General features: G+C 57.7%; 1 protein-coding gene across 1 annotated transcript; it reads right to left on the bottom strand.

The window, feature by feature from the left end:
• Positions 1–1,036: 1,036 nt before the first annotated feature.
• IGLL1 (immunoglobulin lambda like polypeptide 1) lies at positions 1,037–8,194 on the bottom strand. The gene is made up of 4 exons (XM_026037424.1): positions 8,143–8,194; positions 7,739–8,011; positions 3,383–3,439; positions 1,037–1,556 (listed from the first exon to the last, which is right to left on the bottom strand). Exons 1-4 carry the CDS (start codon positions 8,186–8,188, stop codon positions 1,231–1,233), a joined length of 702 nt encoding a protein of 233 aa, XP_025893209.1. The 5' UTR covers positions 8,189–8,194; the 3' UTR covers positions 1,037–1,230.
• Between the last annotated feature and the right edge of the window lie 5,689 nt (positions 8,195–13,883).

The following is a 13,883-nucleotide window of genomic DNA, read 5'->3' as shown; positions in this document are numbered from 1 at the left end:
ACGCTGCTGATCCACATGGCTCCATGCCATGGTGCACAGGGACATGCTGTGCTCAGGGTCACACGGGAGGGGACAGCCAAGATGCCAGGCTCTGCTGGGTCCTGTGGAGAGAGGGCAACAGAAGCCCTGGCCACCACCTGGGCAGCTCCCTGGGCCACTGGCACTGACATGAGCCCATGTGTGCTGGAGCCCATGGGCACCAGTTGCAGCTCCAGCACAGCAGGAGCAGGCTTTGCTCCTGGCCCATGCCCAGCACGGGGAACGCAGGAGGCTCCCGCAGAGCTCCTGCCCAGGGCACGTGGGCGCTGGGCTGCATCGTGCACAGTCACGCGCTTGCAGCAGGGCCTGGCCGCTGAGGCATTCTGCAGCGGACAGACGAGCTTCCCCACCAGCACCTGGTGTGTCGGCACCAGGGGAGGCCAAGCTCTGTGCTAGGGCTGGGGTGAGCACAGGGCCTCATTCATCTTGGCCTTGCAGAGGAGCAGCTGGTGGCCACGTTCACAGGAGGGTTTTGTTCCTGCTCTGGCAGAAGTTGTCACAGCCCAGGCTGCAGCAGACGAGTCCCATGGGGCTGCAGCCCCAGCACAGGCAGCCTGAAGGCCACGTAGGACAGTGCCAGTGCTGGGGTCCAATCAGGAGGTCGTGACAGGCTGGGAGCTGCTGGCCACATGGAGACCAGGACACAGCAGTGGCCTCTCCTCCAGCCACGCTGAGGCTGGCCCTGCAGCAGGGCACGGGGACACGGCGCCTCAGGAGCAGCCAGCGCATTTGGCAACACCCTCCCACCCTGCAGCGGCTCCCCTGGGGCCTCCCGCACTTGGATTGCCCGTTGGGGGCTGCATGGCACGTGGAGGAAAGGGAGGGCACAGCCTCGCAGCCCCCGGGGGCCACGAGCCGAGTGGTCATAGGAGAAGAACCCTAGGCAGGGACATGGACAGGCAGCACTCAGCCCTTGGGCCACGCTGGCAGCGGGATCCCCACCCCATGTTCAACCAAGGAGGCGAGACAGAGACGCAGATGCAGAACCAGCGCTAGTTCAATGTCTGTGTTTATTAGGATGACTTCAGAGTAGGGGGACAAGTGAGGGGGGCAGAGAGCCCGGGCACAGGGGGACAGCAGGGACCTGTGCCGGAGGAGAGCTGCTTCCACCAGCAGCCATGGGGAGGGACAGACATGGAGATGTGAGTGTGGAAGGGGATGAGGAGAGGGGATGGTGGAGCTCCTGGTGTGTTAGACAGGGCACTCCGATCTCTTGATGACCTTCTCGATTTTCTTGCTGTTGTGCGTGACCTCGCAGGTGTATGTTTCGTGGCTCTTCCATTCGCTGGCAGATAGTGACAGGTAGCTGCTGCCCATGTACTTGTTGTTGCTCTGCTTCTGAGGCTTGGGGGTCTCCACGTCAGTGGTGCGGGTGGTGCCATCAACCTTCCAGACAACAGTCGCAGAACCAGGGTAGAAGTCGGCTAGCAGGCACACCAAGGTGGCCTTCTGCTTTGAGTTGATCTCCTCAGAAGATGGAGGGAAGAGGTATACATCAGGGGTGGCCGTAGGCTGACCTGCAGTGGGGAGAGAGAGACACCAGGGTTAAGGAGAGACACAAACATGGTGGCAGGTTGGTCTACCACGGCACATCGCTGCACCATCAAGCATCAGCAAGACCTCCTTGTCCCCAGATGCCAACAGGGGTGTCAGCTTGTTCCGCAGCGCTGGGGTGACCTGGACGGGCCAGGCAGCAGTGCCAAGGCTGCGGACAGTCCCAGGCAGCCCTGGCCGCCGGAACCAGGAAACTCTGTTTTCCCCACAAGTGACGTCTTATGATTTATAATTGCCATACACTTGAAAATAACATATATAGCATATATGCAACATTATACATACGTATACATGCTATTTTTAAATAATACATTCAACATTATGTAATGTTATTCATCATAAACACAATGTATAATTCATATTTTCTATATGCCTAGTTTTTCATAATTGTATTTTTTGGCTACATATATATATATATATATATAGGGCCATATAGATATATATACACACACAGTTTATATGTGTATGTATATATAAAAATATATATTACTTTCATATATATATTTTTAATTATATATATAATTATATACAAACTTTTTTTGTGTGTGTGTATACACACACACACACACACATACAAAGCATGCATGTGAATGTATATCTACAACCAAACACAGAATTTGGACTAATCTTTCTAATCTTTCCACTTTTAGCTCTCTGATTCTCTGACACAAACCTTGTTCTTTCTTCCTTTCTTTCTCTGTGGCTGTCTTCTCTTATCTCCAGACTTCAACCCCAGCCAGCCCTGTTTCCTGACCCGTTCTGCTCTTAGGCACCAGCAGATCTAGCTCAATAAAATGCACAACTAAAAGTGCCAGGACCAAGACCCATAAAGGAAGTTTGTTCTTTCTCACACAGCTTGGTTGCCTCTGTGATATCTAACATTATACACGAGAAAACTGAGTGAACCTCCTCCCACAAAGAGCGTTGCACTAAAGAAACTGGTCATCTACATGTTCTCTTCCTTCTTCTCCCTAGCCCCAGTCCTTTGGCTCTGACTTTTTTGTGCCTCTTTCTTTTAAAGATCATGGACATCAAAGGACAATGATTATTTTCATCACCTTTTCCACAGAATAAGCAACATTTACCTTTAATGTAGAAAAAAATAATTTAAAAATAATTAAATTTTAATTAAAAAAATAATTTTAAATTATTTTTAATTTAAAAAAAATCTACCTTTAATGTAGGGGAAAAAAAAAAAACCTCAAAAAAGAAAACACTCTCAATGCCCCCGCTGAAGAGCTCTGTCCAGGAGCACCAGGACATGTCCTTCTGCTCCCCAAGGAGGTCTGCACCGTGCCCAAGAGCACTCTCTGTCCTTCAGCTGCCCTCTGACAACTGCCATAGCCCTTCCTGAGGAGCTTGGCTTGGAGTCGGCTGGAGATAATGTCTGGTCCTTGTTAAGGATGACAGACGTGCTCCTCAGGTCTAAGGCTTAAGGACTTGAACCCRCACAAGGACTAATTTCCTTAGAAAGAAACAAAGAGCCTCTCTGAGGAACCAGAGCCCAAGTCTCTGACAGSGGTCATGAGTACCAGGACAGGGGTCACAGTCCTGGGCAAACGTAAAGACCCACTAACTGAGAAAACACCCTGAAGTGCTCCTGGACCCACGCCAGAGTCCTCCAAGTCCCCCGAGAAGGGACAAGGTCCTGAACGCTGCGCTTAGTGCCTGTCTCCACACCGACAGCCGAGTCCAGCCCTCCACCGAGCCCAGAAAGAAGTCCCCAAATTACCGAAAATCGATGACAGAAATGACCCAAAGTCCCAGTGTGAGGAGTTGAGCGACTTACCCAGGACGTTCAACTGGGTCCCCGCGCCGAAAACACCACACAGTGATTTGGGGCTGTACAAAAACCCCCAGTCCAGCTGCATGTGTGGTTCTTATCCTCTGTGTTCCCAAGAATGTAGTAGGATGGAGATGGTAGGAAGGATGTTCCTTGATGGATAGAACACGATAGATACATCGGGATGGAGATCCCTCAATAGATGAAGTGTGAATAGAGGTGCCCCACTATATGCATCTGAATGGATGCAATTTCCAAAGCTGCTGGGGGCAACATCAGCGCAGTTACGTCCTGCCAGTGATCAGCGGGCAATGGATAATCCAGGAGTCTCCCACCACATTCATGCCTGCAGGCTAGAAAGCTCTGAGTTCTGTCAGTGCTCACTGAGTCACGGTGGGGCCATGGCACTGGAGCATCCCGCTGGGGACTCATGAGCATTTCCCCTACGGGCACCAGCATTTCAGCACCGTCAGAGACGGAGCTCTGTGCTGGGGTGAGCAGAAGGGCTCTATGAACCACTGCTGTCTCCAGGGAGCAGCCCTGGGGACACCTGCTGAGGGTGAGGGGACATCCCTCCAGAGCAGGTAGCAGCTGGAGGCCACAGTCACAGCACATTTTTATTTCTGCTGGAGCAGATACCAGCAGCAGACACAACTATTAAAGTGTTCTGGCCCTTGGAGATGGAGCTGCTGCTCCTGGCTCGCTGCCTTGGCTGCCCCACGAGCAGCCAGAGACTCCTGGTCATGCCATCATGCTCACCTGGGCATCTCTGTGCCACAATCATGCGGGGGACCTTCCTGCCAAGGGGCACAGGCAGAGATGGGAAGCCGGGGGGATGGACATATTGGGATGGAGGTGTTTAGCTTAGAGAAAATGAGTTCTTGAGATGTTAAATTTAAATAGCACCCACTTAAACTTAAAAATATTTAGGCAGTGTGGTTTGTGCAAGTGGTTACAGAAAGATGCAGAGGCAGTTGGGTTTTGGAAGATAACTAGAGATGGGCCTGTCCTCCATGGGCTGTGCACAGGAAATGCACATTACTCACACCAGAAGCGTTTGCAGGAAATAGAGACCATCAGTGAATCTTGCAAGTCATTAAAAAGGAAACAATGCATAGAAAATTTTGTGGTTCGAGGAACTTCCAGTTTCAGAAGTTCACTTCTCCGCTGGGAAGGCCTAGGCACAGCTGAAAAAGGTGAAAGTTGGCAAAAACTCATTGAAATCCTTTATGCAAAAGAGAACCCCACAAGCATGGCGGTTACCAGCTAAAACCAGCACTAGCTGCCGAGGGGACCAGTGCTGCTCTCACTGTGCCGGCCCCAGGGCTGCAGCTGGTCACCAGCAAAGCTTTGCCACCAGCAATGCAGGACAGCACAAGGGCTGTGGTGGGGACATGTGTGCCCATCGTGAAGAAGGCAGCAGACACTGCTCAGTGGTCCCTGAAATGAGGGGTTTGTGCCACATTTTCCCATTGCCTGGCATAACGGCAGGAGCATCACTGCTGCTATAAGAGCTCGCACAGTAAAAACGAGCCTGATCCTCAGCTTAGGCCCTAGAGATGAATAACAGGGCTATGGAGCTGCTATGTGGTGGTGACAGGCACAACCCTGGGTCACTAGAGCAGGGCACAGCCTTGGGCAGAGCGGGGCAGCACGGGGAGGGCTGCGGTCCGGACACGTGCAACCTTCTCAAGAGGAAAACAGACACAGTTCAGCAGCGATGGAGGGAGGTTTGTGTCACACTTCCCCGTTGCTTGGTGCCACTGTGGCAGCAGCACTGTTACCACAGTAATAGACGGCCTCGTCCTCGGCTTGCACCCCAGTGATGGTTAAAGTGTTCGAGGAGCCAGACTTCGAAGCGGAGAATCTCACCGGGATGCCCGAGGGTCTCTTGTCGTTCTGATAGATCACAACGACTGGGGCACCACCAGGTTTCTGCTGCCACCAGGCATAGTAGCTGCCGCTACCAGAGCAGGTGATGGTGGCGGTGCCTCCGGGGGACACGTCCACCGAGGCCGGCTGAGTCACTGCTGCCTGGACCAGGGATCCTGCAGAGGGAGAGGAGAGAGGGCAGAGAGCGGCGGGTCAGCAAGTGCGGCAGCAGCAGAGCCCCCCGCGCAGCGCGATGCCCCCGGCCCTGGTGCCCGCAGGCCGCGCACCCCCCGGCTGCCCAGGGCACCTGAGCCGTGGGCGAGCAGCGCCAGGAGGAGAGGGGCCCAGGCCATGGCGCGATGCCTCCAGCTGCGCGTCCCCACGCCGACGGGCTCTGCCGCCGACCCCCTGCTCCCTATAAAGCCCCGCGCGCCCGCGGCTCGGCCCCTCCATGCAAATCCGCCCCGCGCGCCCCAGAGCTGCACGCGCCTCCTCCCCGCCCCACGGTATCCGCAGTGTGGCCTTTCCGGGGTCGGAGAGCACAGACACGTTCCACATACTTGCCAAAACCCAGGCACCGGTAGGACACCCATCCCCAGACCCACATGGGCAGAGCAGGGCCAAGGAGCCCCTGCCAGTCTTCAACTGCTGCCACACGGAGCCCGGGGTCCCCTTGATCCAGGCTGGGCTCTTGCTGGCGGCCACGGCTCTGTGCTCAGACTGCAAAGCAGAGCTCCTGCTGCCTCCCAAGGAGGGCCCAGGGCTCCTGTCTCATGGCCACCCTGGAAAACAACCCCAAGATGCAGCAGTTCACCCACCTCAGTCATCACTCAACAACCTTGAGCACCTTGCAGCACCCAGTGTTCCCCATGGACTCACACCACTGCACTTGGGGCACTGCACATCACTCCTTAGGGCACTGCAAGGTTCCTGCTGGTATCAGCCTTAATCTATCAACCCCTGGAGCCAGTGATTTGGGCAGTCTGTCCTGGGCACAGGGACACCTGGGTTGCTCAGTGAAACGAGCTGCAAGCAGGGCGATGAGGCAGGCGCTCCCACTGCCCACGTGCAGAGCACGGGGCTCAGCAAGGGCTGCCAAACCGGCAGGTTCCGGCCACGTGCACCCACGTCAGCTCTGATGCTGCAGTGTCACCCTCAGAGAGGAGCTCAGCCTGAAGGAGCAGACAAAAGGCACGCTTTTCCCAAGGAAGTCTGCAGCTCCACACACTGCCGCACCGCAGCCCCTGTGCCTCCCTTTGGTCAAGGGAGGGGATCCTGCCCCTCTACCAGCTCTGGTGAGGCCGCACCTGGAGCATTGGGGGCAGTTCTGGGCTCCCCAGTATGAGGGACGTGGAGCTTCTAGAGACCGTCCAGTGGAGGGCAACAAAGATGATTAAGGGACTGAAACATCTCTCATATGAGGAGAGACTGAGTGAGCTGGGCCTGTTTAGCTTGGAGAAGAGAAGGCTGAGAGGGGATCTGATTAACATGTGCAAGTACATGAAGGGAGATTGCAGGGAGGAAGGGGCCAAGCTCTTCTCAGTAGTGGCCAGTGACAGGACAAGGGGTAACGGGTGTAAGGTGAAACACAGGAGGTTCCATCTCCATGTGAGGAAGAACTTCTTTACTGTGAGGGTGACCGAGCCCTGGAACAGGCTGCCCAGGGAGGCTGTGGAGTCTCCTTCTCTGGAGGTCTTCAAAACCCGCCTGGATGCCGCCCTGTGCCCCGTGCTCTGGGTGTCTCTGCTGGAGCAGGGGGTTGGACTAGGTGATCTCTAAAGGTCCCTTCCAACATGAACCATTCTGTGATTCTGTCCCTCAGACCGGCCTTAGGGAGAGCACCAGGCTGTGACTGCGCCCGTCACTGCTGCACTGACGGCCTCACCCTGAGCATCCCCGACACGCGAGGCCCCTTTCTCCTGCTGCCCAGCCAACCCTGAGCTCCCTCCCTGCAGCTCAGAGCCAGGCCAGACCCTAGGGCCTCACGGCCAGGCTGGGCTCTCCTGCCCATGCTCACCCAGGGACGTGGTGGCTGGAGGCCTCGAGGCCAGGGCAGAGGCTGCCGGAGGCCGCAGCCCCAGTGCGGCAGCTCAGCGCGAAGGCGCGAGGCCAACGGGCAGCAGATCCCAGCACCAGCGGGGCCCTGGCAGAGCTGTGCGGGCAGGAGGGCAGGGAGGGCACCCACAGGGCCCCGGCCACCGGCCTGGCCCTGCAGGACACCTCAGCCCTGCAGGAGACAGGGCCCCGCTGGGCCCCACCAGCCTGGGCTCTCTTCCTTCCTCCCGAGTGACCGTGTTGGGCACAGGCTGAGGGAACTAGAGCCGGGCAGAGGCCTGTGCAGAGGGGGAGTGTGGGGAGGGCTGCGGTCGGGAGCTGTGCGACCATCACACAGGGAAAAGAGACACTGTTCACTGGTCCATGAGATGGCAGGAGGTTTATGTCACACTTCCCCATTGCTTCGTGCCACTGTGGCACCAGTATAGCTACCAGCATAGCTACCACAGTAATAGACGGCTTCGTCCTCGGCTTGCACCCCAGTGATGGTTAAGGTGGCCGTGGAGCCAGACTTGGAACCGGAGAATCTCGCAGGGATGCCCGAGGGTCTCTTGTCGTTGCTATAGATCACAGGGACTGGGGCACCACCAGGTTTCTGCTGGAACCAGCCATAAGCATAGCTGCTACCAGAGCAGGTGATGGTGGCGGTGCCTCCGGGCGACACGTCCACAGAGGCCGGCTGAGTCAGCGCTGCCTGGACCAGGGATCCTGCAGAGGGAGAGGAGAGAGGGCAGAGAGCGGCGGGTCAGCGAGTGCGGCAGCAGCAGAGCCCCCCGCGCAGCGCGATGCCCCCGGCCCCRGTGCCCGCAGGCCGCGCACCCCCCGGCTGCCCAGGGCACCTGAGCCGTGGGCGAGCAGCGCCAGGAGGAGAGGGGCCCAGGCCATGGCGCGATGCCTCCAGCTGCGCGTCCCCACGCCGACGGGCTCTGCCGCCGACCCCCTGCTCCCTATAAAGCCCCGCGCGCCCGCGGCTCAGCCCCTCCATGCAAATCCACTCCGCGCGCCCCAGAGCTGCACGCGCCTCCTCCCCACTGCCCGCCCCGCTCACTGCCCAGCCTGGCCACATTTTCCGCTCCGTGGCCTTTCCGGGATCGGAGAGCACAAATACATCCTATGGCCTTCTTGAAATCCAGGCACGCCATCCCCAGAGCTGCAGAGCAGCGCCAAAGAGCCTGGGAAAGCTCCGACAACTCCAACGTGGAGCCCATCAACAAGGCCACCTCCACACTCGACATCACCTCCTCTTACATGTGTTACCTGCCCCACAAGGAGTTTGGCCATTCCTGCCTCTGTGCAACACAAAATGTGCCCTGCAGAGCTGCCACTGTCCCTCGCCCTTTTCCACCAAGGCAGATACCACCTCTGGACTGCCCAGCACAAGAGAGGAGGGGTTTAGCAAAGGGCAATAAGGTGCTGGGGGTCTTGGAGCCTCTCTCATCCTGGAAAGACACTGAGGGAGCTGAGGCTGTTTAGTCTGCACAAGGGAAGGTCAGGGAGAAGCTGATCAATGCTTGTAAATACCTGATGGAGGACAAAACACAGAGTCAGGCCCTTCCCAGAGGTGTCCCAAGACAGGATGAGAAGATGTGAGAGTAAACTGAAATTCAGGGTGCTCCTTTTACATGGAAGACACAGATTCTTCTGCCCTGAAGGAGCTCAAGCCCTGGCCAAAGTGGCCCTGAGCGTCTGTGAAGCACCCTTCCCTGGAGACAGGCAAGCCACAAGGGCACGGGTCCTCTAGCACGTTCACTGCTCAATCCTGCTATGGCCAGGGTGGTTGGAGGAGACGCTGGTCACTGAGCAGCAAGTTGGATCCAATCTCAGTGACTCCAGGGCTTCCCTTGCCCAACATCTGCATTGCCCTCTTGCTCTTTACTCTTGCTTCCTTCCCCTTCCTTCTTTCACCTCGGGACCAGATTTTCAAGGCCTTTTCTCCTCTTCTGGCTACATCTACACAGTGGATACCTGGCGCCAGCCTCTGGGAACACCAGCACCCCGCTCTCATTGAACACATGCTCAGCAGGACAGGGCAGGCCTGGATGGGGCAGCTACCTCTATGGGCATCACGGACAGGACGTGCTACAGCAGCACTTGCGTCCCAAGGCGACTCACGTTCACCAGCACATTTGCTGCTCCTCCATCAGGTTCCCCACCAGCAGTGAGGAACTGAGGGGCCCTGGCACTGCAGCACATTGTCATCTCACTTCCCCTTTGCTCGATGTCATGATCATCAGCCCTACCAGTCCAGCCACCACAGTAATAGATGGCCTCGTCCTCGGCTTGCACCCCAGTGATGGTTAAGGTGGCCGTGGAGCCAGACAAGGAACCGGAGAATCGTGCAGGGATGCCCGAGGGTCTCTGGTTCTCATATATCATAGCAACCAGGGCACCACCAGGTTTTTGTTGGTACCAGCCATAATTATAGCTGCCCGTGGAGCAGGTGGTCTCAGCAGCTTGTCCCGAGGTAAAAACTCCATGGCCAGATACGGGTCAGAACTGTCTGGACCAGGGAAGCAGGAAGAGGAAGACAAAGGAGGGAGAGAGCAGGAGGTCAGCAGGTCCTGGAAGAGCTGGGCTCCTCCATGCACTGGGCAGGATGGGGCTCTGGTGCCTGCAGGCCTGGAGAAGGGGACACCTAGTGTGCCAGGCCACGAGCCCAGGCACCCCCTTATGGGGTGGCTCTGGTCAGGTCCTGTGCCCTGCCTGCTGCTGCCTGAGGGCCACACAGCTCCCCGTGGCTGAAGCCAGGCAGCCCCAAAGCTTCACTGGCCGTGGGCACCCAGCCCGTGAGGCATGTGGCATCTTGCGCACGGTAAAGCAAAGAGAGAGGCAACGGCTGATGGAAAGCAGAGGGGACACTTTGTCACAGCCTCACAGGCAGGAGACAGGCCCAAGCAAGGCCCAAGCGGAAGGGCCTGGCATGGTTCTCACCAGCCTGGGTTCTGTTCCCTGCTCTCAAGCAGTGGAAACATGGGGACGGTCACAGCCCTGTGTTCCTAGTGAAGGGGTGAGCAGGGCGATGGGCACAGACACGGGCAGCACAGGGCAGGGTGGAAAGGGCGGTTGTTGAGGCTTGTGCAACCTTCACACCAAGATACCAAACACTGTTCACTGGTCCATGCGATGGCGGGAGGTTTGTGTCACACTTCCCCATTGCTGGGGATCACCGTATAAGCACTAATGCTGCTGTCCCAGCTACCACAGTAATAGACGGCCTCGTCCTTGGCTTGCACCCCAGTGATGGTTAAGGTGCCCGTGGAGCCAGACTGGGAACCGGAGAATCTCGCAGGGATGCCCGAGGGTCTCTGATTGCTGCCATAGATCACAGGGACTGGGGCACCACCAGGTTTCTGCTGGTACCAGCCATAGCTGCTGCTGCTACCAGAGCAGGTGATGGTGGCGGTGCCTTCGGGGGACACGTCCACAGAGGCCGGCTGAGTCAGCGCTGCCTGGACCAGGGATCCTGCAGAGGGAGAGGAGAGAGGGCAGAGAGCGGCGGGTCAGTGAGTGCGGCAGCAGCAGAGCCCAGTGCCCGCAGGTCCCACCAGGCAGCTCCTTCAGAAACCAGAGCCTGGACAACACCAGACTCCAAGAACTGCCTTTCTCCAACCTCAAGGACTCCAGGTCTTCCCTTGCCCAGCACCTGCATTGTCCTCTTGCTCTGCTGTGTTTTGCTCTTGCCTCCCAGCTTTCCTGCTTTGCACATGGGGCCACCTGGACAAGGACTTTCCTGTTCCCAGGCTCCAGGTACACAGCACCACAGCAGACCATGGAGATCATGGTGGGAATTGTGGTTGGGCCCCTTGCAAACATCACATGGAGAAACTAGGCACTGTTCAATGATCATTGTAACGGGGAGAGCTTTGGGTCGCACTTCTCCAAAGCTCAATGTCAGTGTGTCACCAGCATAACCAGCAGCATTGCTAGCACAGTAATAGACGGCCTCGTCCTCGGCTTGCACCCCAGTGATGGTTAAGGTGCCCGTGGAGCCAGAGTAGGAACCGGAGAATCTCGCAGGGATGCCCGAGGGTCTCTTGTTGTTCTCATAGATCACAATGACTGGGGCACCACCAGGTTTCTGCTGCATCCAGTCAAAACCCCAGCTGCTGCCAGTCCCAGAGCACGTGATTTGGGTGCTTTTCTCTGGGAACACAGACGGAGAGGGAAGCTGAGTCAGCTCGCCTGCATGGACCAGGCACTCTGCAGAGAGCAAAAAGGGCAAGAAAAGGGGAGGTCACCAAGTGACAAAGCAGCAAAGATCCCCCAGGCAGCAGGACAGGAACGGGGGCACCATGTCCCACAGGACAGAGCACAAGGACAGATCTCCCCTGGCCCAGGAAGCAGAGAGGGATCTGCAGGGTTGAGGGCCGCTGCAGCAGAAGAGACCCGGGGCAGGGCCAAGTGGGGAGCAGAGCAGAGCCCAGCACGTCCCAGCTCAGGGGCAGTTCCAGGGGGAGCAGGAGGCACCAGCAACAACTGGGGTTGAGGGCTGGGGACAAGGCCACATGGGACCTGTGTGGGGACAGGGCTCCAGGGCAGAAAAGGCAGGACGTTCACTGATAAAGGTTGGCAGAAGAGACAGGAACCAGCACACACCCCACGTCCAAGGTATCGCCTCTTTCACTGCGGGCTTTGTCTCTCCCTTCCCCTATTGCTTGCTCTCCGACCTTGGATGGCAGTGTTCTCCCAGTCAGCACTGCAAGAGCCAGGATTTTCCTCACCCTGAGCCCCAGGGATTATGAAGGTGTTCATGGAGCCAGAAGTGGAACCGCAGAATCACACGGAGATTCTGTGATCCCCGTGATCACAGTCATCAATGGGGCACTGCAGTGCCCAGCCTGAGGGAGCAGAAAGGGATAAAGCTCCCCCAGGACACAGAGCAGCTTGGAGCTGCACACATGGCCCCAGCTGCCCGCTCTGTCCGCAGGTGGCCTTGGGCAGCAAGGGCGAACCCAGGCAGAGCCTTTGCAGCACCAGAGTCCTGGTGCCCAGGGCAGCGTGGCAGCCCCCAGACACAAGGAACCGCTCTGGCCATGGAAACAGGAGGCTCCATAGCTGTGGACGTGGCCCTGCATGGCTTGGAGGAAGGGGAAGACAGCTCTTGCCACTCTGACACTGCTGAGCTTGAGTCTCCCCTCCCCACTGCACTGGGGCACTGTGGAACCAGTACCACTACCAGCACTGTTACCACAGTAATAGACGGCCTCGTCCTCGGCTTGCACCCCAGTGATGGTTAAGGTGTTCGAGGAGCCAGACGTGGAAGCGGAGAATCTCGCCGGGATGCCCGAGGGTCTCTGGTTGTTGTTATAGATCACAGGGACTGGGGCACCACCAGGTTTCTGCTGGTACCAGCCATAGTAGCTGCCACTAGCACCAGAGCAGGTGATGATGGCGGTGCCTCCGGGGTACGTGTCCACCGAGGCCGGTTGCTGAGTCACTGCTGCCTGGACCAGGGATCCTGCAGAGGGAGAGGAGAGAGGGCAGAGAGCGGCGGGTCAGCGAGTGCGGCAGCAGCAGAGCCCCCCGCGCAGCGCGATGCCCCCGGCCCCGGTGCCCGCAGGCCGTGCACCCCCCGGCTGCCCAGGGCACCTGAGCCGTGGGCGAGCAGCGCCAGGAGGAGAGGGGCCCAGGCCATGGCGCGATGCCTCCAGCTGCGCGTCCCCACGCTGACGGGCTCTGCCGCTGACCCCCCCGGGGCTCTGCAGATCGCAGTGATGGTTTGCGTGCCACTGCAGTCATATCCAGAACAAGAGATACCTGCAGTCAGATTTAGTCCAGGCCAGGCCTAGCAGCTGCTCCTGATGACGGGAGCAGGTGATTTGGGGTGCCTGTCTCAAGGACACTCTCACAGAGGGTAGCCAAGTCCCTGCGACCTGCTCCAGGGAAGAGAGTGGGTAAAATGGGGGTGTTATTGGGTTATGCCCGCCGGGCCGCCCTGTTCAAGCGCGTCCCACAGTCACAGGCAGCTCCCAGCCCAGGGCGCCTACGGCCCAACTGAGCTGTGTCTGTAGCCAAGGCAAGAGCTCAACCGTCCCCAGTGCAAGGGCCTCCCCAAGCTCCACTCAGCCTCAGCAGCAGGGCTCACAGAGATGAAACCAAAACATCCGTTACCTCTTCCAGCCCATCCTTGGTCCAATGATGGAGTAGATCTGGAAACCCACTAGACGGTTCTACTGTCCCCATGCTGATGGGGCTCTGCTGTGGATCTCCTTCCTCTCTTTTAAATATCCATGTGCCCAGAGCTTCCCACCCCCAAAGAAATCTGTTCTCTCCTCACAAGCTTCTGAAAGACCAAGATGGTCCCACGCAGGAGCCCTAACAGATGGGCAAGCCAGGAGAAGAGGCATGGCAGGATAATGCTGGGAAGGCCATGCTGGGGACATGCAGGGCCATCATACAGGGAAACCAGACACCCTTCAGTGGTCTGTGCAGGGGTAGGAGGTTTGTGTTGCACTTCCCCAATGCTCGGTACCACCAGCATTGCTACCACAGTAATAGACGGCCTCGTCCTCGGCTTGCACCCCAGTGATGGTTAAGGTGGCCGTGGAGCCAGACTTGGAACCGGAGAATCTCGCCGGGA

Source organism: Nothoprocta perdicaria, unplaced genomic scaffold (genome assembly GCF_003342845.1).
Source record: "Nothoprocta perdicaria isolate Ctin4 unplaced genomic scaffold, notPer1 scaffold_2, whole genome shotgun sequence".
Lineage (NCBI taxonomy): Eukaryota > Metazoa > Chordata > Aves > Tinamiformes > Tinamidae > Nothoprocta > Nothoprocta perdicaria.
Note: the sequence above shows the minus strand (reverse complement) of the source record. Positions and strands in the feature narration are given on the sequence as shown.

Bases quoted from the DNA above. Each gene is read 5' to 3' on its own strand.
- IGLL1 (XM_026037424.1), bottom strand. From the start codon at position 8,188: ATGGCCTGGGCCCCTCTCCTCCTGGCGCTGCTCGCCCACGGCTCAG. The intron at 8,012-8,142 runs GTGCCCTGGGCA...CTCCCTCTGCAG, and splicing joins GCTGCTCGCCCACGGCTCAG to GATCCCTGGTCCAGGCAGCG. The intron at 1,557-3,382 runs GTAAGTCGCTCA...TCCCCACTGCAG, and splicing joins GACCCAGTTGAACGTCCTGG to GTCAGCCTACGGCCACCCCT.